Source organism: Seriola aureovittata, chromosome 15 (assembly GCF_021018895.1).
Source record: "Seriola aureovittata isolate HTS-2021-v1 ecotype China chromosome 15, ASM2101889v1, whole genome shotgun sequence".
NCBI lineage: Eukaryota > Metazoa > Chordata > Actinopteri > Carangiformes > Carangidae > Seriola > Seriola aureovittata.
The window spans coordinates 15,268,641-15,295,326 of NC_079378.1; the positions used below are offsets into that span (position 1 = coordinate 15,268,641).

Genomic DNA, 26,686 nt, shown 5'->3' on the forward strand with positions numbered 1-26,686 from the left:
CTTTCCACCTTAGATAGGCGGACATGGTTCATTTTTACGCAAGAAATTCATGCAAATTAATAAATCTAGTTACATAACGTAATAGTAAACACGTTTTCTTTCACACGGAGGGACAGGGGCAGATGAAAGAATTCTAGCCAGGAATTTGACTCCAGGCCATTCTGTTCACCCAAATCACCAGACCACTATTCTATCAGTTAACCCTAAGCCACTATGCTTACAAAATACAACAATTTGGGACAGACCAACAAATGTGAGGTAAGCAATTTGGCCCAGGCACGAGAGTCAATCATTCCTGCTTGCTCTATTATTGCTGGTCAAGTTGACTGCTCACGGCAGAACAAACGACCCCGACCACTGAGAAATTTCCCAGTGCTCTCAGCGGGCTGTCCACCCCTGTCCATGGACTTTTGTATCTCCTGCAGGTTGCCCTCTATTTTTTGTTCAAAGGAACAAAAATAAAACTTTTAATTTGATTTGGGAACATACTGTATATCTAGAATGCTATTGAGCTAATACTTCCAGTCACACCCCCAATACGAAAAAGGTTAAAAAGTTTAATTTAATTGGATTCAGTTCAGTTGTAGGGAGGGTCACACTGTATTGCCAAACAACTGCCTAGGGCATAACCACAATCAGTTGCGTTCAGTCAATCAAACCAATCAGTTGAGCTGCCATATTACCCTTATGGCAGACGCAATCAGTGATCAATCTGAAAAAGTGATGCAGTGCTCTCAGTTTGAGTTCCTGCCTAGCAAGGCGCAATCAGTTATATAATTACAAGCGTAACACCTCCTTTTGAGCTGACGAGATGATATCACATCTGGGCTATAACCACAGCTTTTATAAATAAGTGAAATCAACATTTCTTTCATTAGTCCTTGTGAAAAGTGTGTTCCTAGGGTTCATATTCTAACACAAATCAACATCCAAGATACAAGAAATTAAAACCTTGTGATTTTAACAAAGTTAACCTATGCTTTGGGAGCACAGAAAAAAACTACAGCACCCATGAAATAAAACTACAAGCAGGACAGCACAGGTTCTTGGTTCACAGTGGTTTCTTCTATATCCATAAAACTTATCAATGCTGTCATCCAAAGTAAATTTTTCAACTTTCTAGTTGTTATCTCAGCTGTCTGAAAACGTCCACATTACAGTACAGTCCTCTCTGTCCTGCTGTTATTACAGACATGAAACAACTAGACTCGCTTATGGCGTCTTCTGTCAAGCTGTGATTTTACCCTGATAATGGGCTTATGGGAAATGTTTTTGTTAAGGCCAACTAAAACTAAAAAAAGATTTAAAAAAACATCTAAAAAACACTTAATAAATGATATTAGATAATTTTTCAAAAAAATATATACTGTACCTACCTAACACATGACACAGTGTTGAGAAAGCATCAGTTCCAAGGCTGTATTTTTTGAATAATGTTTCTACTTCTGTAGGCTACAGAACCCACGTTGTAGCCTAGTTTCACTTCCTGCATGCTCAAACAATCTGTGTTGTGCCCGCTCTCAAATTTTTAGTCATCCGTCCTGTGTAAAAAAGACAGTTAGGTGAGAGGTGTATTTGAGATGGAACCTGTTTTTCCACTTATACAATTAAAATTCTGATTAACTGATAAACCTATTTACAAAAAAAAATTTTGAGTACATGTTTTCAGATTTGTTTACACGTCTGTATTTCTAATGCACATTCAGATTTATGTACACATCCACAAATCTGAGTAGCGGTTCTTCTACACATTCACTGATTCAGATACAGTTTCACAACTCTCCACACAAATGTGCAAATATTGTAACAATATTTCCCCCATTGGATTTGGCGGTGCCTAAAGGAAGATTGCTCTCTCGACTCATCCTATACTCTCTGCTCTCAGTCGCAGCATATGCCTTTAGCAGCACAGTAGCCACGCCTGGTTTGGCAAGTGTAGTGGGTAGTGGTAACAGCAGTGGTAGCAGGGCCCTCCCTCTGTCTCTGCACATAAATATTCGCAGCCTGCCTATTCCAGGCATGGATATCGGTTGCACACAGACATGGCACTGCGACATTACACTCTCGACTTCAGCCTCTCTACGGCAGGTAAGATGAGCGCGATGAGCCCCTGCTACCGTTAGTGCATCCAGGTTACAGTCACTACATCAGGGCTGCGTGCTAGCTAGCTGGCTAGCTTGCTAACGTTACCCTGCTAGTCTGTCATTGCCCTTCAAAACAGTACTGTTGTATTGATTTGGATGAAACATGGCTGATAGTGGCATGTACATACACATTTTTTGTCACGTTTGGGTGGAAAGCTGATCGTTATGGTTAAATGTTTGATTTGAATATCTTTTACATGGAAGTGTGTTGTTACACATGTACTTATCGTGTGTACAGTGTCGTTGCTCTGGACAGCAGCTCGAAACCTTTCTGGCTAACAATGCGAATAAAGTACATTCAATGCTACATTCAATTCATCCCTGTCGCATAGGAAGTGGCGCATTTTCGGCCATTTTTGTAGTTTAATGCTGTACTTTATTCTGGCCGAGTCAGTATTAACCTACCGGTCTAAAAACATTAAAACGTGTTCATTTAAACATCAATAAAACATATGACTATATTTTAAAAAAGAGTGAACTACATTTATGTCTTGTGTTAATGATGGAAGAGGTGTTAAATATCACTCAGTGCATTAACATCTTGGCACCCTGTTGCACCAAGTTGGTTTATGTTAGGTTGATGGTAACTGCTTCATATTCTGTTGGGTGGTTTAATCTACAATAATGCATCATATTATATAACCTAATAATGTAATTTGTATGTGAAATCTTAATCTGAAAAGTAACTGTAGCTGTTATATAAATGTAGAGGAGTAAATCTACATTATTATTCTAGAGCAGTATGGAGTATGGAGCTGTAAACAATGATAACTTTTTTTAATTGAGACCAACTTGGGCAAAACCTTATTTGGCAATAATGTGGTGTCATTAAATATATGTATGTACAAATATTATTACATTAATATGCAGAGCAGTGGTTCATAGTAAGTGAGGTATTTGAGTATTTCCATTTATTGCTATTCTTTCTTGTAGGCTATTCTACTTCATATTGTGTTTTTTATGCAACATTTATTTGACATCAGAAATGACTAGTTTCATTGCAGTTTAAGATTTACTCATATAAAATGCAGTGCTTTTTATTTTTTACAATACATTAAGCTACCCAGCAATAAATATAATAGTTGGAGGATGTAAGGATTTGAGTATTTCTTCCACCACTGATGAAGAGAATGTATAGTAGAGGCAGTAATATTTTTTAATTTTTCCATCTTTACTCTTCCCAGTTGACTCTGCTTCGACAGTTCCTGGCCTGCTGTCCATATTTCATGAGCAGGAAATGACAGAGACTGTCCATGATACAAATGGGCATGGATACCTCGCTACTTTTGTTGGCAAGAATGGCCGGTAAGAACAACATTTTGGTTTAAACCACAGCTTTTTTTTATTGTTTTTATTTATTTTATTTTTTTACAGTTTAAAGCTTTGCTTTTTTATTTGGTGGTACTGAAGGGATGTAGGTAACATTTCCAGAAACATCTCAGTATGAAATGTGCTCTTCGTGTGTTTTATTTTTAATTTTTTCCTTTAGTAATAGATCACCTTTCTGTGGAAAGTGGAATACTATTGTGGCAGGAAGTTTTCAGATGTATGAGAGAACTAACGCTGAAGTTGCAGGTTGACACTGCTGATCTAATCAGGATTTTTTTCAGACTTTGCAACACTATAGAAAGCAGCATGACTGTGAAAAGAAGTAAAAGTAGTTTACCATAATCTGACTTGTTAACTCAAACATTAAATTTCTCCAAAATCTGCTGGTAGGCTGCAGATTTTTTTCTCACATTTGTCCTGATAAACTGAAGTAGCTGTCTTAGCCGTATCCATTACAAAGTTGGTGCAGATCATGAATCTGAGGAGCAGGAGCTATTTGTAAGTGTTTGGCTATTGCTACATAGCTGGCGTTAGCATTAGCTCTTTACTCACCAAGAGCTGTCTCACTCTCACAAAGAGTGACTGTTTGCTGTCAGAGCTTAGGTTAGCTTTACATGTCTTACAGTTTACTAAAGGTGTCATACTTATGGATGCAAAGGGGCTGTATTCACAAAGGATCTTTTCTTACCAGTATGAGTCGTCCTAATGGCAACTAAAAGTTCCTTATACTAAGAGTTTCTTATTAAGGGCTGATGAGATGAGTTTCCAGAAAGGAACATAGAGAATTACTAAACTAATCTCAGTCCTCAGTGGTTGGTGTTTGACAGGTTTGACTGGTCTGTGATGGTTATTGTGAAATAAAATTTTCTGAAATACACAGTTGCATTTAGATACCAGGTGCATTTAGACAGATGGATAGATGTTTTATAAACTGCATCACACATTTCATACATGAGACAAAGTAAAATACTGACTTGTTAAATATATTGTATCTGGCATCAAATACCATCAGCATGTGATACTTTATCCAGCTGATAAAACAAGTTGTCATACTGTGATGTAACGATTCTGCATAAAGCACCAGTTTTACAAGATAATCCAGTGATAACTGTGAATTCGCCTTTATTCATGTATTTATTGCAGTAGGTGATTATTTGATGTGCACTCAGTGAACTGTTATCCAGTTGCTGTTGGATTGTTGCCATTTGTTGGTGAGTCAACTGATTCCTTAGTAAACGGCTGACATATGATATTTAAGTGCCCTTTTTTTTTTCTTTTTTTTTTTTTTACAAAATGCTGACACGATGGGACACATTACCTGCATCACATTTTTGTGACTGTGCAGGTCTTAGTGATTTAGGAGTCTTTAGGTCTTCAGGCTTAGGAACTACTTTTAGAGATAAAATTCTGTGTGAATTACTCTTAGACCAAAATATTTAGGAGACTGAAGGTTAGGACTGGCACTTTTCTAACTTACACCCTGTTGTTTACTCTCAGCCCTCGGATGTTTTGTGAATATGGCCACAAATACCTAGTTAAACAGAGAGAACACGTGTTATCTGAAAGTTCATAGTTTCAAATTTATCATTCCAGGGATTCCAGTGGTGACAAGGTTTCACAATGGGGAAAAATAGCAAAACTTCCACAGGGACCTCTCACACCCCTCTTGTAGTATGCTGTTAATCTGAGTGCTCTGTATGTTCAAGCTAAATACACTGTGTCTGGAAAAGGTTTGATAATGTGACACAGCAGCAGTGAGTGAAAATAAGACTGTGGTGGAGTGGTGTAGAGAACTGATTCTTTCCACTGTGAAAAATTCAGACCGTTCAGTTCTCTTCAAAGGAGGAAAACAACAAACCTTCATCAGCCATCTTCAAAGCAAAACGTAGATTTTATGTGAAGTATCAGTTGAGTAAAAATTAAATATTCTTATCACTTTATTGCTTTGTGTCTCTCTTCATTTCTCAGGCTTGTTATTCTGCGTGTGCACTCCCATGGGTTGGTCACCATTGATCTGCAGTGTTACGAAGATGACAACATTGCACAACTAGACAATGTAGGTGATTTTAAAAAATAAAAAATACAAAACTACAGTATCTTTTACTGAGAAGCCAAAGCACACAGAAGTATGCCTGGTGATGTAATAACTTTTTTGTTTTGTTTTTGTTTTTGTTTTTTACAACTTTTCATTCTTAAATAAGTTTTGCATGTGTGAACTGTTTCTTCACAGCTTTTAAATGCACTGGAAAAGAAGCTAAAGGTTCTCTTAAATGGCAATATAACAAGGATTAAAAGGTAGGTATCTGGTTTGTGGCTTTGTTCATGTTATAGAAATGTGATGGCTGTATTTCATGTACCTTGCATATTGCAGTAATATTGATTAATTGTATTGTTCCCCCCCTAAGGCTCCCAGCCATTGTACGAGGGGCAAAAGTTGACCGATACTGGCCCACAGCTGACGGCAGACTGATCGAGTATGACATTGACCGGGTGGTGTATGAAGAAGATTCTGCATACCAAAACATAAAAATATTGCACTCACAGCAGTTTGGAAATATCCTAGTACTCAATGGAGATGTTAGTAAGTGTATACAACACTACAATACATGGCTTATTTGTCATTTTGAGACAAAAGCTACAGTCAGTTTGCAAATTTGAAATCTGAAATTATATTATTTATTAATTTATTATATTATTTATTATTTTCATTTATTAAGTACACTTTAAACAGGGTGTTAATGTGACACTTAAGTGTAATTTAATGTACTTGATTAAACATTCCTCATGAATTTAATGATGATTGTTGTGTTAGCTTCTGTTAAATGAATCATTTGACTTGCAGACCTGGCAGAGAGTGATTTGGCCTACACCCAAGCCATCATAGGTAGCGGAAAAGAGAATTATGCTGGAAAAGAGGTGCTGATACTAGGAGGAGGAGATGGAGGCATCCTTGCTGAGGTGGTCAAACAAAAGCCAAAGATGATCACCATGGTGGAGATATCCTTTGCTGGAACTTTTCTTTTTACACCTGTATTGTGACTTCCACTTTACCTCAGGCAATGTAGTTTTCCTTCCCAGCAATTTACCAGTGTTTATAATTGAACATCTGCACCTGATTGATGCTTCCTTAACTAAGTGCTTACATTGACCAGAAGGTGATAGACGGGTGCAGAACGCACATGCGCAAGACTTGTGGCAATATCCTTGACAACCTGAAGGGAGACTGTTACCAAGTGAGTGCTGAATAAATATTCAATGGTGATCCTGTATAACTGGTGTCATGAAGCTGATTAGCAACTGCATTTGTTAACTCTGGGCTTTTCTATCCAACCTTGAGCACAGTTCAAGTGCTCAGAGCTGTGTTGTACAACAAAATGTGTAAATTATAATCACTTATCTAGAATAGAATGACAAGCTTTAGAAACACTAGAAAACTATTATTTAAATATAATTAAATTAAAATGATTCCACTGATCTATTAAGGATATCCATACCTCTCTATTATTTGTCAATTTATCATAAATTCCTGTGTCTATGTCAAGATCCTGTTATGATGATTTGTTTTTCCAGTGATTAGTAGGTAGGTTATAATTAGTAGGTTAGTAGTCGGGCTGTTGAAAGCTTCATGATACTGATGACAAAATGAAAGAACCTTAAGAAGAAAATTGAGTGAATTCTCCTTGTCTCTTGCTTTACAGATACTAGTCGAGGACTGTGTCCCTGTGCTGAAGAAGTATGTCCAGGAAGGACGGATGTTTGACTACGTAATTAATGACCTCACTGCAGTCCCAATATCCACAGAGCCAGAAGAAGGTTTCTGTCTTTTACATATATACTTTGTACTTATACTATATATGTATAGGGGCTTCCGAAATTATTCAGACCCATTCATTTTTTCCACACTTAATTGTGTTGTAGGTTTAATTTGAAGTGGATTAAATTGCCATTTTTGCCCATCAGTCTACACCCAGTGAGCCATAATGACAAAATAAAAAAACTTACCCAAGAAGACTTAAGATTTGTGTATCTGTTGCCAGAAAGGGGCCTCTACAAAGTACTGGATTAAGGGTCGTTATACTATACTACTACATTTTAAAAATGACAATACATTTACAAATTTTACATTGAAAATTTACATTTATTTACAAGAATAAGTCTACGAGACAATAAAGTGTGCAAAAAGTGAAGAGGTGTGAATACTTTCTGAAGCCACTCTATATTTGCATGATCTGAGGTGTTACAGAAATGCAGTACAGAGATGTCATTGTTTAACCTATGTGTGTCTGTCTTACTGGATTTTGAAGACTCGACATGGGAGTTCCTGCGTCTCATCTTAGATCTGTCAATAAAAGTCCTGCATCCAGCTGGGAAATATTTCACACAGGTGAGTCTCGTCCTTTTAGCAACTGCTGAGTATGATGAGTGCAAACTGTTAATATATCAATCAAGTATTAGCTCAGTAGGCATTAACTGAGATGAAGCATAGGTCAGATAGAGATGCTTTTTAACTTTTTCCCAACCTCCATTAAATACCAGGGATGCTCCCATCTGTCCTCACTTGTTTTTACTGAAAGCTTTGGCATAGTATCTTACTTTGCTTGTTTCATATATTTCCTGCTGTGAGAGGCTATTTGGGCAGGAAATATTCCAAGGAGGGAACACAGCACAGCACAGTTAAACAAGTTGTCATTTTCTCTTGTTGTCAAGGAGAAAATTGCAGTGCTATTGAATGGGAGGGATGAAATTCTTCTTTGCTCTAAGCTTTATGGTCATGGGTTTTTATTATAAAATCCAGTTTCAAATTGTCAAACAGGAATATCTTGGATAACATTTAACACAACTTCATTCTGTTGTGGCTGAGCATCGCAACACACCACTTACACTTACAGTTGTGGTGGAAGAAAAACATCACTAGCTACAATATGTCTCATGACAGTGTGTCTTGTGACATTTTCTTTTTTTCTTTTTTTTTTTCGGATACTTGTCGTCAGGGTAACAGCGTGAATCTGACAGAGGCACTGAGTCAGTATGAAGAACAGCTGGGAAAGCTCTCATGTCCCGTGGACTTCTCCAAAGAGGTGGTGTGTGTGCCCTCCTACTTGGAGCTGTATCCTTTTATCAGTTCTAATTACTTGATGGACAAAATTCCATCCTTTGAATTGTCATTTATTTATACATTCCTGAACGGGGACAAAATAATACTGTACATTTTTGCTGTCATATTTTGCTGTGTACAATCCTTAATTGTCCTGTATCAGATGGGTTTTCTACACCATATGGAAGAAGTAGAGACCTCCAGTTTTCTGTGCTTGAATCCTCAGCAGCTGGAATGTGAATGCTCTTCTTCTTCTTTTTCTTCTTCTTCTTCTTCTGCTGTAGCCTTAAAAGGTGTGCTCAGATTGAACTTTACATGAAAATTACAGTCAACACAAAGTTTGGAAGCAAAGTAGAGATTTCTGGCACAACCTCACCTACTTCCGAGGTGCGTTGAGATGGAAAAAAAGACTAAAGAGGTCAAAACACCAGCATTGCTTGAAGTTTACTGAAGAAGTTTTTTTTATTAGACCGATGCGTTTCGGCTTGTGTAAGCCCCTAATGAAGGCCACAAGCCGAAACGCGTCGGTCTAATAATAGTTCTTCTGTGTACTACACTTTAGCATACTCCACAAAGTTTGGATAAATGCATTGTTATGTGGTCTTTAAAATTTTGAAAAAAGGAACGGAGGCGGAGAAATAGTTGTAAAGAAAAAAAAAGAGTTCCTGCAGTGTCAAATCCGTCTGCTTTTAAGTCTGAGCAGTACACACACACACACACACACACACACACACACACACACACACACAGCAGTCTATGTCTATTATCAGTGACTACATCTGTATTGTAGACTGAATAATAAGCATGGACTGCAAAACACTCCACGGTCAAGTTGATGTGAATAAATGGAGGTGGAAATTCACTTTGCATTCAGTCTGAACACATCTTAAGGGGTACAATGACATTTTTATTATCCCCTATCCATTGATCCCTCATCTACCCTCATCTTCCTTCTCTTTCTTCCTTTGTTGGTTGTGTTTTACCGTTGTTTACCATTGTTGCAACTTATGAGTTGTATTTAATTTGTGTTACTTGATTTGGATTGTCCATTTGCATGTATGCTGAAGGAACTGTTAGTTGTTGAAACACTGATTTGATACACTGATAATGTGGTGTAACTCATCTTAGAACAAGTGTGTGTGTTCTCTCTTGTTTTCTTTAGGTTTTTTTTTTTTTCCTTTTCTCTTGAGTTATGAGCTCAAATCGTGTGATAGGCCAATCTATAGACTCAGCCCAGCTTAAGTGAGTCGCTTTTAAGCTCTATTTTTGTTACTGCCGCTCAAATGTGATTTGATTCTTTCAGGTTGTATCAAGGCAATGTGATCACGCCCAGAGAGACTGAAGTGTTGAAGTCCAAATATGTTTTAAAAGGGAAACAATTCCACCACTTTAATGCCACCTCTGTGCTTGTGCTGTTTTTATGTCATGTTTTATTAGCACCTTGCTTTCTCCTGATATTTTAAGTTTTTTTTTTTTTTTTTTAAGACTGTATTAGGTGCATGTAATGGACGGTGAATGTAGCTTGCATATACAGTACACAGCACGTTTACACGCGCTCAACCCTGTGGGACTCAATTACATTTATTTATTCTATATAATTTCACCAAATGCTGTTCTGTCCCACTTGAGATAATCTTTGTGACCATCTACAATTAAAATGTTTTGGGGGAAAAATGTCGACTTTTTTTTTTTGCCAAAAGAAATGAAAAGCATCAATAAAAATCAAGGACACGCTTTGAATACTTTAAGACAGCCTGTATGTGTAAATGGTGGAAAACGGTTGTGTTATGTATTGCACATTTTGAAACCCATGTATTCTGAAAATGTGTCCGAAATGATTAGTTGATAACAGAAAATGAAGTGGCTTTCAAGCAGAATTACCAATAGTTGACTGAAATATGAAGCGTTTCCAGTTATGCCTCATCTTATAGTAAATTAAATATCTGGGTTTTTGGACAGGCACAAGAAAAAAAATACAATTTCAAGAACACACTTTGGGCTCAGAGGACATTTTATGGTACAAACAAATGATAGGAAAAAAAAATTGATTAAACATGAATGTAAATGATTATTATTTTTTTATAAGTTCCACATGAAACCTATGAGTACATATTGTTTAACTTGAGGTTTTTATTGAGCTGGACTTCACATTTTTCTGCCAAATTTCATTCATCCACAAATGAAGCAACCAGTGCTTTTGCAGCAAAAATCAATTCTGTCAATTTTTTACTGTAAATCTATCATTAGAGATGTGGATGTAAGATTTACCTGCACATTATGGGTGTTTACAGAAGCTGGGTTTTTTTGGACTACTTAATCATGGTGTTGCTCTAACATGTGTTGGACCAGACTGGATCCAGTCTGCTGGCTTGTCCTGATGTTGACTTGTTCTCCATGGGTCACCATCAATGTATGTAATTTACCATTGGAATATGACTTATATTGGTAACATCACTGTACAAAGGAATAAAGGCTGGTATGAATGGTCTAAATGTATGAGTATAGAAAAGTGTTTAAAAATCAATTGCCATGCATAATTTAGGCTTTACATTGCCCATTTTGTCATATAATACATAAATTACTCTCTATTAATTTACATTATATACAGTGCACGTATTTCAAAATAAGAGCCATTTAACAGTTGTCTGTTATGTGCTTTTCAGATCAGGGTGCTCACTGGTTTCTGTTTTGCCTGTTGATCTCGTTGAGGATCACATCCATACTGGCGTCCTCATCAGCTGTGATTGCTCTGTCTTCAAATGGACTACCTATAACACAGCACTGCTGTCATTATTTCTGATAGATACAATTTGTGGCAAACTATATAATAACCTCATGTAAACCTGTACGCAAGTGGTAATATGACAATATTGGATTATTATATGATAATACTGCAGTCCACTGACTGTCTTGTTTACAGTTTTAAGCTTGTGGGCACTCATACATGAAACCAAACATGTCAAATCAAGGTAACAGTAGATGTATTCAAAGAGCAGCAGCATTAGATAAAACTTGTTTTTACATAGTTGGGCAAGTGGAATAAAGCTCTGCTGCTAAGACCAGCCTATAAACTTATATTAAGTATATGATTTAGTAATCGTCAAAATTTATCATGAGTTACATAAAGAGCCTAGACTGTTCTCACTTACCAATGCCATTAATCTGTTCTGAGGAGTCACTGACAAGAAAAGAAGTAGAGCTGGATGAGTTGTTGGACTTTGAGGAATGAAGAGATGTTACTCTGGTCACTGATGACTTCTTCACGGTCTTCTGTGTTGCAGTGCGACTCCATTCTGTGAAAAGAGATTCGCCGAGATAAAGGTGAAAGGTAATATAATCACCGAGAGTTAGTTGATTACCATCTTCATGCATCTAATGGCCTTGGAACTAATACTTTGAAGGAACAAAGGAATCGGATGAGCACAGGCATGTCAACAATATGAAGGTTAGACTGGCCAGACTGGTAGAGCTGTGAAATGTAAAGGGGACATATCTAACCTGAGTTTTCTGCTAGTCTCATTGTGCCACAGCACAGGTGGATCCTCCATTGCCTTCTCACATTCTCCTTCGCCGCACAGTGGAACACGAATATAAAGAAACCTCAAAAAACAGAAACAGCATTTTATAAATACCACACCAAACCTTTTACAGTGTGGCAAAAGTGTACAGTGTACAATGTCATTAGTTTGGACTTACGGGTACAAGACATAGACCGGAAGAGTTTGTCCGCTAGATGTGTATTAGATTATTTCACAGTTTTCATTAAGGGGTCTGTTAGATGTCTAATTATTTTAACCATCCAGGTGCTAAATGTGAGTCGTCTTTTTTTGTGGACTGCTGCTGCTGATTACCACACAACTTTAGCAGTGTTTATAACTGGGAGTCTTACAGTTCTACAAGACTGAAACATTATTAAAGGCTTAGTCTTCTTATTTAGTAAGAAGTTACTAAATAACTTCTTGTTATTTAGTAGTTTTGGCCATCATTCCTATCCATAATTATAACATTGTACTCATCAGGTTAATTAGAGAATGAGATCACATCTGTAAAAAGACATATCACCTATTTGTAATACAAAATAAAGGCAAATGGGAAAATTATTACCATAACTGTCCTTTGTAAACATTAATTAGTTTACAGGCCAACATCTACTGTACTTCCCTGTAAGTTGTACTCACAACTTCTTAAAATAATCTGGTTAAAATGTTGGCATGTCTGACTGGGATTTTTGCCCTGTCTGACTTGATGTTTCCATGTTCCCAGATTTAAGCAATGACATGACATGACATAGTAACATGTATGTTTATACAGAGCTAGACTAGATTATAGCAGTTTGCCACCATACCATAAATCTGGGTTAATAACCCAATAGTAATATAAAAAATAACACCAACACATCAAAACAACTCTTCTTTTTTGGTGTATTTTTTTTTTTACCAATGGGTCCCAGGTAAAGTCAGTGCTACAGTATATTGATGCAAACATTTTTTACTCAGTGATTTTAGTGTATACAAATAAAAATTTCCAATTTGAATCCATCCTGAAACCAAAACAACAAAAAATAACAAAACCGGCTGACCTTGCAATGAGTTAAAGATGGCAAAGAGGTACATGAAGGGCAGGTTAACGGGTCCCCAGGCAAAAAAGGCAAAGCCCCAAGTGAGGCCCAGGAGGAGGGTTATCCCCGCCACACTGCGCACATCCTGAAGTATGCTGCGGTGCTGCATATTGTGAGGGTTCTGCCTCTTTATCCGACACAGCTGGACCAGCACCACAATGAACATGATGAAGTTGAAGAGAAAGACGACGCAGAAATAGGCCACCACAGCCACATAGAAGGCAATGTCATTTTTCAGCCAGCAGCTGTGGGAGACAATTAAAGGGTTAGTTTTTTTTCTTAGTATTTGTATGAGTATGAAATGAGTATTTTGCATGAAACTGCAAATAAAGCATTTGAGAAAAAAAAACTCACAAGTCATCACTAGTGCCATCAGGAAACTTTCCATAGGATATAAGACCGTAGTTATCCTTGTCAATCGCAATGACTATAATGACCACAATCATCGGGACGCCCCAGCCTACCAGTGAGAACTTCAGCATGTAGCGTGATATGTAGCTGTTGAAGACTTTCACGAGGGCCAGGTACATGTGAACGGCCTCAAGTCCCATCCAGGTGAAGGCAACCAATAGAAAGTAGTGAAGGAACCAAGCAGTGGAGATGCAGAGGCCCACAGCTTCCGGGTAGAGCGCCAGCCAAGCATCCACCAGGAAGACCAGGTTCAGCATTAGCAGAGCCAGGCACAACTGGATCAGGATTTTGGATGGGATGTCCTTACGCAACTTCCTGCAGGGTTCAAATGGTTTGCAGGAAATATCATCATAAAAAAAGTGCTGTGAAAAAATATCTGCATTCACTTTAAACCATAAATGAGTTTTTAAAAATACTATAACTCTATCACAATAAAGCCAGAAACAAAGGTGTTTCAACTTTGGTGGCCTCCTAGTGGTAGAATCAAGAAAGACACTTCACTTCAATAGTGATTATTATATATTGGATGTGTGCAACTTATCTTATGTTGTGCAATTAATACTCACCCAAAGGCCAAGTAGGTGAGGAGGGTGATAGACAGGAAGATGGCAGAGATTCCACAGCCAATATATGTGATAAAAGTCAGGATGGTGGCCTGGACACGGCTGGTTACAGGCTGTCTGGAGAGGTCCTGCAAGAAAACACAGAGAGGAAAAAAAACAAACAAAAAAAAACACTGAGAAGTTATAGCAGAATGGAAGTGGTTAGGATTCAATTGATGAATTATCATCAAAAAGATGCATGAGAAAAATGAGAAAACCGATCATTTTCTTACCAGCAGGATAGCAAAACTGGTTAAATGGTTGCAGCCACAAACTGTTTCATTGTCTGTGCTCTTTTGGACAGAACAGCCCTTGGGATTCCAACCACCTGACTCATCTGTCAGCAGAAAACATTAAGCATATTTTCAGCTTTGTCTAATGTGATAAACATTGTTAACAATAACAATAATAATAAAAAAAAACAAACAAAAAAAAAAAACCAACAACTTACTATTCAATGTAAAGTCCCAGAAAACACATGTAGCCACAAAATTAGCCTGTAGTTTGAGAGAAGGCATAAGAGCTTGTATCAGTTTACAATCTCTAATTAGACCTAATTGGACATCACGCTTTTTTTGTCTCTGTTGAGCGTGACAGTGTTTGAAAATGGACTCACTGGAATGGGCTCTGTGTTCCTCAAGTGAATTACAACATCGTCCGTCAGTCCTTTGATTGACAGGTTGGCCACACTCGCTCCCAGGATCCCACTATTAAGTTTGCGTTGTCCTATGGATCTGTCCTGCATGGCCATATAGAGACAACACAAGTTATCAGAAGGCAGTGCTCCAATATGTAATTTGAAATGTAGCCCATCACTTTCCTTTAAAACACTGAATCAATGATATGAAATTGAAAACACAGACACAATAACAAATTTCTGTGTCGTATTCACTGCATTCTGTTTCTCCTTAGCTAATGATATCCATATCCCATTCTGAACGGGACGCTGGTTGAATGTATAGACCTGGAACACTGTGTTCTTCTGGTAGAAATTGAACTGGACTCGGGAGGCCAGCTGCTGTTCCTCAGAGGTTAAGTCCTGGGTGAGAGAGGGGGGCAGCCTGATGGAGCCCTGAGGGATGGAGGAGTCTTCTCTCACACTCCTTCTCAGCCTGGGATCCCCACGGACCTGCAACACACATGGAACATGGACCTGGAGAGCACTGATACCACTCCTTATTTTCAGTTTGTCAGAAGTCACTATTTGGAATAACTGAGCTGCAGTAGCTCAACTCATTTCTTCTTCAAAAAGGTGTTACATGTACAAAACTAAATGTAATCCAGTTGGTCCAATTTTTAGTCTTCCAAACCTTGTATGTACGATTCTAAAACATCTGCGGAAAAATAGCTGGTAAATAGTAACCAGTGTCCGACTGGCTACCACTCAGAATAAAAAATTGTTATGATGTATGACCTATAAAATACCTTTACAGGTATTATAAACTAAAACTTTCATGCCATACCTGTACATTATTGGGATCAGAGATAGAAAAAAATGTTTCCTGAAAGTTCCTTCCATCTGCTGGTTTCACAGACAAAGCCACAGCTGGGGACAAGAGGGTCTCAGCCTGTTCTTCAAGGACCAGCTTCAACCCCACTGTATCAACAATCTGTATAATCCTGATGAAATAGAAATTCATTGGTATCGTGCACAATAGCAATACTTCTTATATTCACTGAGCCACTTCAGTCATACTGCTGGTTCCCAACCCTAAATCCAAACGCTATTTTGTGGTGAAATTAAGTAGGCAATGAATTCACAGAGACAGTTAATCATCATAAAATTTCAGCATTAAACACTACATAAAACTCATGTGTGAACATATGAATAACAAACAAACTAATGGGAAATTCTTTGTGTAGCAATGGGATGTGGAGAACATTTATGCTCCAATCACAGCTATTATGTTAATGCCCTTGCTGAGCAGTCTGCAACGAACCCCTTGAGTTGTAGCATCTAATTGCTATAAGAGTACACAATATGTTTGAGAACATCAAATAAATGAATGTGTAACCTGTTGGAGGAGTCGGCCAGCGTCTCAGCAGACGCACCCAGCAGATTACTGACAATGTGGACGGAGGTGTTTCCCAGAGCCAGGCTGACGGTCGGGCCAGCCAAAAGATCCTCCAGCTGAGACACCAGCTCATCCACCTGGCTGGAATTCAGCGAGGACACGTCTCTGGTCATCGCTAGGAGAGAGTTGGCTTGGCTTTCAGCTGCTGGCAACAAAATGCAAAAGGGGAACTGTAACCATGCTGAAATGATGTAAATGCTGCAACAGAGCTGGACATAGTGCTGAGGTGATAACAAACCTGCTTCAGTAGTTGCTGTTACTGTGACATTAGCAGCAGTGGTGGTGGCGTTGAGGGGCTCAGCTGTCGTGTTCAGTGGGGATGAAGTAACATTTACAGACGAGGTGGTGGTGTTGGGTTGTGTGGTTGTCACATTTGGGCTGGGTGTCGTAAACGGCTCCTGAACACATTGCTCTAAAAGCTCTGCAGCCACATTTATTCCAGTTTGACTATAAAGAAAAAAAAGGACAAATTAACATCTTAGGGAGAAAAATATTCGTAGGAATATATTTGTGGGAATATTTTATCAGGTGTCACATTTTGATCGACTACAATACAAACAGGCCTGAAATCAGTTACTATCATGGTCACTGAGTTTGTAAAGATGGAGTTAAGTTAGTGAAGAAGATAGGGTGGTAAGAAGATCATACAAACCAGGTGAGGATGTTAGACGTTTCTATTGCCATACAAAACATAGCAGGGTTAAGGTTCAATTTAACCCATTTGAACTGGGATGCCAATGGATTGTCGCCGCCTGAATTTCCGCATATTGCTGTATGACATTTCAGATGAAACACAAATGAGAAGTTTCACAAGACATACCTACAGTTATTTATTTATTTATTTTTGACTATGTGAACCGATGTTGACTCGACTTGTTTCTCTGTGGTTAATATACACACCGGCTCGAGTCACCAGTCCATCAAACTTGATCTGTTCAATAGACTGAAACACTTTTGTCACAAGTGCCGACAGATTGCAGATAGGAACCTCATGGGCGAAGCCCAAAATCACTCTGCAGCTTTCAAGACTAGAATTAGAAAATAAGAGCACAGATTTCAATCCCTGTTTAAATGTTTAAGATGTATCAGTGCATAGAAATGCTCTGATTTAATATGATTAGACTCACTTTGTTGCTGTGTTTCCACAGAACACGTGGGAATCCTGAGTAGAAATGTCCATTTTAGTCAAACTATCTCAAGTGATTATGTTAAAGTAACACATCAAAATATGTATGACAAAGTGTTTTTTATGCTTTGTATACAAAATGTACTTCTGTGCAATAAAAGATAAGAAAAAGCCCCGCGGACTGTGACAAAAAGATAAAAAGTGATCAAGTGCCATAAAGTTGCACTTGCACTTATTTTTGGAATGGCTTGTTTAGTTAGTATGATTATGCTTTGGCGGCTGATTACCTTGTATTCTGTTGCAATGATGGACAATGGACATGAAGAACTGCGAAGCAACATTACAAAGATTGTGAATTGTTTTCAATTTTAGTTTAGCCTATTAATTCAAATATAATTTGATTTGCATATGCTTGAAGAATGATAAAACTCACTCTGTGCTTGGAGAGCAAGGCGGTGCTTGTTTTAGTTTAGAAATCTGTAGAGATTCGAGATATCATATTATGATGCTACAAGAATTAATTGATGCACAATGGATAAAGAGAAATACAAAATCATAAACGTATGTATACAGTATATGCATATTTTGTGTGTGTGCACAAGAACTTACCAAGGACAAGACATATGAAATGTTGATGTTGGGATCTTGTATTGACATTTTAAAAGTGTAGTATGCATCTAAAAACAAAGAAACAAAAGTAACTTATGAAAGGCTTTCAGACTATATCGGTCTAGATAATAATCTGATACTTTTGTTAGTTGATTAAACACTAACCAGTTCTACTGCAATAAGCAGAGCAGTTGCACTTCTTCGGATCTGAAACAAAGTCAAATCATTTTGGTTTATTGTCAGTGTGAACAGAGCCAAAGTTTTACATTAAAAAAAGACTGTCTTAATTTCAAGTTCTTCGTGGAACATTTAACTCATCTTATTCAATCATATATTCCTGCATTACAACATTATTTTAAATTTGACTGAGGTCAAATTTACAGTTTTGAGACCTCCAACAATGGCATGTGTGGCCTCAGGTTAACATGTTTTGGACAATTATATGGATATGCTTTAAGGGAGAAGGGGGTGAATAAGTATTTACTCAAAACCTGTTACTATTTTTTATCTGTAAGAAATGTGCAAAACTTCTCCAAACTCTCCTTTGACATTTTGGGTTATTGTGTGTAGATCAGTGACAAAAATCCAAATTTGGTCAATTTGTAATTCAGGCTGAAACACATTAACATGTGGTAAAAAAAAAATTAAAGAGTTGAATATTTTCTTTACTTTGTGTGGTTTGAAGATGTTTAAACATTTAGAGCTCACCTGGGCCACAGTTCGTTGAGTTGCTTCCACCTTCCACATATGCCGCCCCAGACTCTTCACTGTTGAAAGACAACCACATTCCATAAATATTTTGTGTGTAACTCCCAACATCCTTATGAAATGTCACAAAAATGAAAAGGTGTTGTTGTATACCTTTAAGATCAGTTCATAAATGTTGCTCAAGAAAAAAACAAAAAACAAAAATGCTCTAGTGATTCTTGTTTTGTTGTTATTTTAATGAATAAGTTGGGAAGTTGAAAAAAAAGAACATCATAAATACCAAACGTCTTACCATGATGCACCGGCCGGACCTCTATAAATGCAACTGTTTATCCCATGTGGATTGCTATTGCACTCACTGAATAGCAGACCTGCTCAATGACACAGAGGGATAATTGCATTATGGGAACTTGTTAGGTAGCTAATTGTGTATTTCAAAGTATTCAGGACTCACCTGTTCTATCTATTCTTCTACCCACCACGTGGATGTCAGGGGAAGTTTTACTAGCTGCACAAAGAGTACGGAGGATGCAACATGGATGTACTCTCTTCCTCAGCTGCAGCATCACAGAGCAATTTGTCTTTCTAAAGTATAGGGTCATTGTTACCAACAAATAGATGCTTTCCACTCATTTCAGTCATTTAAAGACGTGTGCTATTTACTTACTGTATTGCAGTCTTCCTGTCGCATGAAAGTTCAAGTCCCTGTTAAAACATAAATCAATCTTTATTCAGATGATCCTTCTATTCAAACAATCTAACCACCGGATGCATTTAAATGTTAACTTACTTGAAATAGACCAGTTGTGTTACCAGGCCCGCTGAAAAATAAATGGAGATGTTCATGAATAGCGAGATTTATTAAAAGCAAATTAAAAGTTGAATTCATCAGCAATAAAACACACTCTTGCTTAATTTAATACACTTGGATATTTTTTGCTACAGCTTTACTTGGTCTGGTATGACCAGTAGCTTATGGTGACTGAAAACTTAAAAGAGCTATTTGAAAGTATTGCTATCGCTAGCCAACATTAACAGCTGTTTACTGACCAGTTTTGCCAGTGTTACATTTACAACACAAGAGGTTATAATATGTCTTCTAAGGAACTACTTCTTCAGGGCAGACTGGACGCTATAGTGACTCAGTATCTTAAAGTGACCAGATGGTCCGGCCAGACCAGAGCTAGCTGGTTAGCATGCTAACTTATATAGAGGAAAACTGATCCACAATGAAGCAAAACAAGAGGGTTTCTTTTCACTGCTGAAGACACCTCTTGGAGAGTAAAGGAAAGACGTTTTTTCATAGTGAGCTTCAAAGTTTCTTCTAGATTGGTAAGTAAACAGCTGTTAATGCTAACGTTGGCTATGTAGCATTAGTCAAACTTACAAATAGCTCCTTTAAGCCAGATATAGTTGTATTTAACTGAAATGCCTCTTCTCTACTTATGCTACTGGTATTCTATATTTCTGCATGTCAAAAAAGCTTTTGAATGGTTTTATAACAAATATAAAGCAAGAATTGTGTGTCTCAAGAGGATCCAAAGGAAATTTCAATGTGCCATCATTTTGTAATTGCAACTCATGGCCACTGGGGTCGCTGTTCAGAAAACACAAAGTGTCGGCTTCTTAGCAACAGTATTATACAAGTCACAAGGTAAAGGTAAAATGTGTTCCTACAGTATGGAGTTACTAAGAGACAGTTCACTATGACAACAGCACAACTAAAATGACACAGCAGAAGGTGCTGCACAGATATTTTGCTCAATACTTTATCTCTGGTGGGATATCCATCTCTGGGACACCTGTGAAAATGTTGGTAACTTTACTCATTTATTCATTCATTCGTTTTTTTTTTAAAGAAATGTTTGCAGTGATACCTGGTTTGTGTCGCACTGCCACTAATTTCTCGAGCTACCCGCTGGGTTAACTGATTTGAATTTGTTTTAGTCGATTGTCGATCATCGCCTCCACCATCAGGCACCTGTTTGACCGGGCTGGTGTCAGGTAAGAAAGCTGTCGGGCTGTTGATCGGCGTCAGAGCCGCTGTTGTGGAAAGATCTGCTCTAGCTGTGGTTGTGTCGCTCCTTTTTAACGTTGTTGGTGTTGTAGCTGTAGTTGTGATGCTCCTTAACGTTGTTGGTGTTGTAGCTGTAGTTGTGATGCTCCTTAACGTTGTTGGTGTTGTAGCTGTAGTTGTTGTTGTAGTTGTGATGCTCCTCGTTAACGTTGTTGGTGTTGTAGTTGTGATGCTCCTTGTTAAAGTTGTTGGTGTTGTGGTTGTGATGCTCCTTGTTAAAGTTGTTGGTGTTGTAGCTGTAGTTGTTGTTGTAGTTGTAATGCTCCTCGTTAAAGTTGTTGGTGTTGTAGTTGTGATGCTCCTTGTTAAAGTTGTTGGTGTTGTAGCTGTAGTTGTGTTGATATTTAGCATTGCTGATGTAGCTGTAGTTGTGTTGTTGCTGTTGAATGTTGTAGCTGTAGTGTTGTTGATTTCTAGTGTTGTTGATGTAGCTGTAGTTGTGTTGATATTTGACGTTGTTGATGTAGCTGTAGTTGTGTTGATATTTAGCATTGTTGATGTAGCTGTAGTTGTGTTGATATTTGACGTTGTTAATGTAGCTGTACTTGTGTTGAAATTTAACATTGTCGATGTAGCTGTAGTTGTGTTGTTGCTGTTGAATGTTGTAGCTGTAGTGTTGTTGATTTCTAGTGTTGTTGATATTGTTGCTGTAGTTGTGTTGAGTGTTGTCTCATTTGCAGTGCTTGCAGATGTTGTTTGTTGAGAAGTAGTTGTTTCTTCATGGGTTGGGGAAATACAGTTCTCAAGCTTGTTTTGAAACACTTGGCCAAGCTGAAAAGAACAAAAACAGAAGATGCTCATTACATTTAATTACAGGATACACACATCATAAATTCAGTACTTTAATAAGCAACTTGTCTAAGCATTTCCCAACATACCCAGTCCTTAATCTCTGACTCTTCCTTATTCGATCCAGTGACATCCACCGCGATGTTGAGAAAGTAGTGTGCTGCAGTAAGAAAGAAGGACAAAACATAAAGGGGGGAAGGATTTCATTAAAAGAAAGGTCAAAAATTACAGGGCCCTTGGTGGCTCATAATGCAGCCAACAAGAACATTTTTAGACTGTGTGTCTGGCAAACATGATGCAAATCGTCTGTTATAAATTTGTAATCTTTCAACACTAGTAGAAATAACCCAGATGACATTACCCACATTATCCACATCCCAGAACCACTGAAGAAATTATACGACTGTTTTCACAGGCCACTTCACAATGTATTTTTATACAGAATGAGGACTCATCTCATATGTATCGTTGTGCCTCTGTAGTTTTACTTTGATGGTTCATCATTTTTTGCTAAATACATCATTACTTTTACTGAAGTAAAATTTTGAATGCTGGACTTTACAGTGGTAGTAGCACCACTACTTTTATCTGGTAGTCAGTTAAACATTTTGGTACACTTATTTGCTTTCTTACCGGGAATTAGATAAGAAGGTCCATAACACTGTCATTTGTATAGAACAAATATGTTGCTACAGCCAGCAACCAGTTATCTTAGCTTAGCATAAACGCTCAAGGCAAGGAGAATCAGAACAACTAGCATTCCACAGATTAAACAAAAGAGATACATGTGCTCTTAAGCAGATTTCATTACCTTGGGATAAAGCCCTGCTAACTGTTTCCCTCTGCCTTTATGCTAAGCTAAGCTAACAGGATTCTGGCTGTAGCTACATATTTAACATACAGAGGAGAGAGTGATATCAATCTTGTCATCTAACTCTCAGGAAAGAAGCAATTACACATATTTAAAATGTCAAACTGTTTTATCTGATTACTTCGCCACAATTGTTCCTATATTCTACATCACTGAGACCGACAGTGATAACTCTACTCTGTCACATATTTTGGATGGTCTTTATTTTATTTATTGTAAGGTCTTGATCTTACAGTGCCTTGAGATAATGTATGTTATGATTATTTTGCACTACACAAATAAAACTGAATTGAAATTTAATTAAATTGAATATATTTTGGATCCTGTCATTAGTCTTAATCAGTAATTAATAATTCTAATTCAGAACAGATGGGAAAGGTTTGGACTGGTTTTCATTTTCAACTAGTGATGCACTATAACAAATTGGAGACACCAGTGTGAGGATGAAAAAAAAGAGTTTGTCAGCTGCTGAAACAGACATTTTTTTTTTTTTTTTTTGTTATTTACAGATGTTTCAACTGATGTGGCAGGGAGTGAGCTGATTCTGTTTACCTGAGGTCTGTGCAGTTATTGTGGGAAGGGGGAGAAGTGAAGTGGGAGCAGCGGAGGTCTCCTCACAGTAAGCTTGACCTGATGGGAGAAACAGTTGTCATGAGTCTGCACAGAACAAATGACATTCAAACTACAACTTCATTATCTCAGTTTCATGGCGATTATTGTGACCCAGAGCCATAATACTGGATGGTAGACACTGGACATCATGACAATGTTTTTGCGCATTGTTTTGGATCAGATTCAGTGTACACATTCAAATTTTTTAATCTTGTATTTCAAATCCACATGGGACTGACTGATATGCATATAGGTCTGTGGGAGATTTGAAAGACTTATACTGTACATTATTAGTTAATAATAATAATAATAAGTAAAGAAATAAAGAAAACAAACTATTAAATATATGAATGAATTTATAAAATGAATAACTAATCTAAAAATATAGGATAATTTTTATATTTTCCATCTGGATTTACTGCTACACTCTTGCACACAATCACACAAGATTTTTAGTTCCCTAAAAATGGTTGAGAATCTGAGGTATATGTGACATACACTCTAATTTTCTTAGTTCGTTTCGGTTCATGTTTTCCACCTTCTCCCAGACAGAAGCTAGAGCATTGTGAAGTTTTGTGTGATTAGGAAACAAACAAGAATAACAAGTTATGGTATAAATTAGTTAGGAATTCAACTGTGTGTGTGTGTGTGTGTGTGTGTGTGTGTGTGTGTGTGTGTGTTACATGGCTGAATAGCTCACGTCTTAGACATGTCAGACACTGCAGTTTATAAATAGAGGTGCAGAGTTGTTGGTCCAGATAAGGTGACCAGCTGACAGACGCCTCTGCTCCATTGTCTGCAAACAACTTTTTTTTTTAACTTCAGCTGTCATAGCTGATGTGAGAACTTACCTGCAAGTAAGGTGAACAGTAGCATCTGCAACCAGTGTAGATGTCTGCCATGGGAGCCTGGCTTCTTCATTCTGTAATGTAACAAATAAAATCATTTAAACCCTAATTTGTGTTGTATTGCCCTGTATGACATGGAAATGTCTGGCTAAGCTTCATTGTGGCGGCATTTGGATCTTTTTATACCTATTGTTGTAGAAGAAAAAAGTCAGAGTGAGTCATAGGAAAAACTTGAGGAACACCTCTACCTATCACACCCTTATGTTTGATGAATGCTGAAGGCCTTTCCTGTCATTATAGGTGATAAGTGTTTTTCTTTTGTTCTTTTTGTTCTATCTTTTTGTATTTAATACCCTGAAGAAATGAATAATGCCAGATCAAACACTTGTATGCAGTAAGTGAAGTTCAGAGTAAAATCAGATTACAAAATAACAGAACAAACACATAACCTTTATCACAGCTTTTGGGAACTGCAAACACTAATATATAGAGTAGTACATGCTGTACTCTATAGACACACATATGGGTTTCCATGAAGGAATGGTGAATGTTTGCTTGGACCTGAGGTTTTCAGAGGTGTTTACATCTGTTCTGAAGCTGTGCTGTTGTCATGCAATAGATTAAAAAGAAGTACCAAAACAGTTCCATGGCAGCAGTAGATTTGCATTTATAACTCTATAAATTACATTGTTTATGTGTGTGTGTGTTTGTTTATGTGTGTATATATATATATATATATATATATATATAGGAATGACCTCATCGTGACAGGGAAAGAAAAAGAAGAGTGGATAAGAATAAAAAGCACAAGTCAGGGAGGGGGAAACTTTGCAAACAGCTAATCAAACAACAGCTGAAGTCAACTCCTGACAGGTTAAGAACAAGTTATATACAGCATTGCCTTTCTCAACAAATCCAGATGTCTTGTTTCAGTATGGATGTAGAGAAACGGATAAAATCATTATCATCACGTGATCAGGTGCATCCTCTTTTATGTTTGTAGAAATTTTATCAGTAACTTCAGTTAACACTTGACAAATCAAATCAAACACAACATTCTCAAACACAGTCAAAATTCACTGAAAGAAAAACAGAAAGTAAGACCATGTGACAAAAAGGTAAACAGTCATGTGTGAAGTGATTTGAAAATAGTTTAGAGGTTAAAAATGTTCAAAATTGATTAAGATGTGTATCTAAATAAACTAGCTTGGTGAATAATCCTGAATCAAATCTGAACTGGAGGTGAACTGTTCATCCAGATCAAGAAAAAGGAGACACATCAACACCATCACCTTTACCTGACGGAGGGTGAGAACATGTGCCAGCATGAAGATCCCCCAGAACGGACTGACTTTATCTTCATTTTCCATGAAGCAGAACTTCCCAAGGGTAAAATCCAGATTTGAAAACAAAGTCAAACCACAAACATTAAATCAACATTTCCTTCTCTTAATAGACACAAACCTGGCTATTGTTGCTGGCAGACTGCAGTGTAAGTTCACTGTGACTTTGTCATGCAGCATTAATAGCTGACACCTGTGGCACACCCCTGAAACGTCAGCCTGTACACGTGGACGTCACGTACTTCCACTTTACATCAAGCAATTGTTCACCTGCTGAACAGAAAATGGCTTGATTTTACACCAGATCAGAAAAGGCTTACTGTGCTCTACTGTCATCATAAAATGTGAGTTTGCACTACTAATTTCCCTGTGGAGTAGGATTTTAGAGGGAGGAGATTGATCTTTTTCTATTTGTGTTTGGCAGAAAAGGTATGCCTCAGGGTGTGTCCTAACCCTGTGAATGTTCTCACTGATAGACATGACAGTAGACAAGAGTTTCCAGGGTGAAATACAGAGTTAAAAAAAAAACAACAAAGAAAGCTTCATGACATTGTGACATTTACTATTGCGTCAGAAGAAGTCACGCACTAGTAGCATTATACAGTATCTCTGGCATGTTATGCACCTGGTTTTCAGGTCTATGAACACACAATCACCTGGGTGACAGAAGAATGAAGTTGTTTAACTGGCTAAGAGCTATCAAAAAATGTTATAATAAAACATAACAAAGTCCAACCTGTTTTAGGATGAATACAAAATAGATTTGCATCAAAAATAGAAAATCAACAGTCAGAAGTCAGACACAAACAGTAAAGAGCTGGATTGAAAGACAGAACAAACTATGGTGAAAGGGATCCAGAGTTTTATCCATTACAGTGTTTTTATCCATGCAGGAATCTGAGACAATTCGTAGACTTTATGAGATATACCTTATTGTATAATGGCACCAAATGCATTTGATGATTTGAGTTTCCTGTAAATAAGATAAAGTTGGAAACAGAATACTGAAAGGTGTAGTTCTGTATCTGTACACCAGAGGGAGTCCCGAGGATAAAAATACCTACAAAGCCAGACTCTCTTTCCTACTATTCATTCCGGCAGAGGGTTGGGACACGACGGTGATGGCAGAGCAGATCCAAATAGTTTCTTTGAAGATCAAGCGACTTTGAAGTGCATTCTCTGTTCTGTTTGAAATGACATGTGAAAGGCTGACATGTCTTTATCTGTTTAAAGCCTGCTGCTGATCTTTGTCCATCTTTGTTCATCTGTTACAACAGCTTCCCCTGGTAGTTAGAACAGATCAGTTTGTTCAGATACATCCTATACATTGTTAGTTGTTTAGATGTAAAAATGATCCAGGTGTCTGCAGACATTGTTAGTTGTGCAAATATGATTTAAGTTGTCTGTAGTTGTCTGTCTTTGTGCAGTT

General features: G+C 37.6%; 2 protein-coding genes across 4 annotated transcripts; one reads left to right on the plus strand and one right to left on the minus strand.

Annotated features, from left to right (window-relative positions):
- Nucleotides 1-1,919: 1,919 nt before the first annotated feature.
- On the plus strand, nucleotides 1,920-11,064 carry sms (spermine synthase). The gene is made up of 11 exons (XM_056397593.1): nucleotides 1,920-2,088; nucleotides 3,329-3,449; nucleotides 5,442-5,529; nucleotides 5,704-5,768; nucleotides 5,879-6,054; nucleotides 6,316-6,470; nucleotides 6,617-6,706; nucleotides 7,172-7,286; nucleotides 7,778-7,857; nucleotides 8,465-8,580; nucleotides 8,732-11,064. Exons 1-11 carry the CDS (start codon nucleotides 2,043-2,045, stop codon nucleotides 8,760-8,762), a joined length of 1,083 nt encoding a protein of 360 aa, XP_056253568.1. The 5' UTR covers nucleotides 1,920-2,042; the 3' UTR covers nucleotides 8,763-11,064.
- On the minus strand, nucleotides 10,026-25,473 carry LOC130182572 (mucin-2). 3 transcript variants are annotated; one of them, XM_056397592.1, is made up of 30 exons: nucleotides 25,379-25,473; nucleotides 23,918-23,988; nucleotides 23,007-23,084; nucleotides 21,673-21,743; nucleotides 20,595-21,565; nucleotides 19,508-19,538; nucleotides 19,385-19,422; nucleotides 19,172-19,302; nucleotides 19,010-19,088; nucleotides 18,718-18,776; nucleotides 18,175-18,216; nucleotides 18,010-18,077; nucleotides 17,834-17,877; nucleotides 17,688-17,727; nucleotides 17,402-17,436; nucleotides 17,175-17,302; nucleotides 16,927-17,044; nucleotides 16,513-16,721; nucleotides 16,215-16,419; nucleotides 15,663-15,819; nucleotides 15,164-15,328; nucleotides 14,816-14,938; nucleotides 14,651-14,696; nucleotides 14,433-14,536; nucleotides 14,164-14,288; nucleotides 13,541-13,912; nucleotides 13,148-13,431; nucleotides 12,067-12,168; nucleotides 11,718-11,861; nucleotides 10,026-11,336 (listed from the first exon to the last, which is right to left on the minus strand). In XM_056397592.1, exons 1-30 carry the CDS (start codon nucleotides 25,435-25,437, stop codon nucleotides 11,242-11,244), a joined length of 4,194 nt encoding a protein of 1,397 aa, XP_056253567.1. In that variant the 5' UTR covers nucleotides 25,438-25,473; the 3' UTR covers nucleotides 10,026-11,241. The 3 variants fall into 3 exon arrangements, with proteins under 3 accessions (XP_056253567.1, XP_056253565.1, XP_056253564.1); XM_056397590.1 differs by lacking the exon at nucleotides 25,379-25,473 and adding an exon at nucleotides 25,213-25,371 and having other exon boundaries at nucleotides 16,215-16,416; XM_056397589.1 differs by lacking the exon at nucleotides 25,379-25,473 and adding an exon at nucleotides 25,213-25,371.
- Nucleotides 25,474-26,686: the final 1,213 nt, after the last annotated feature.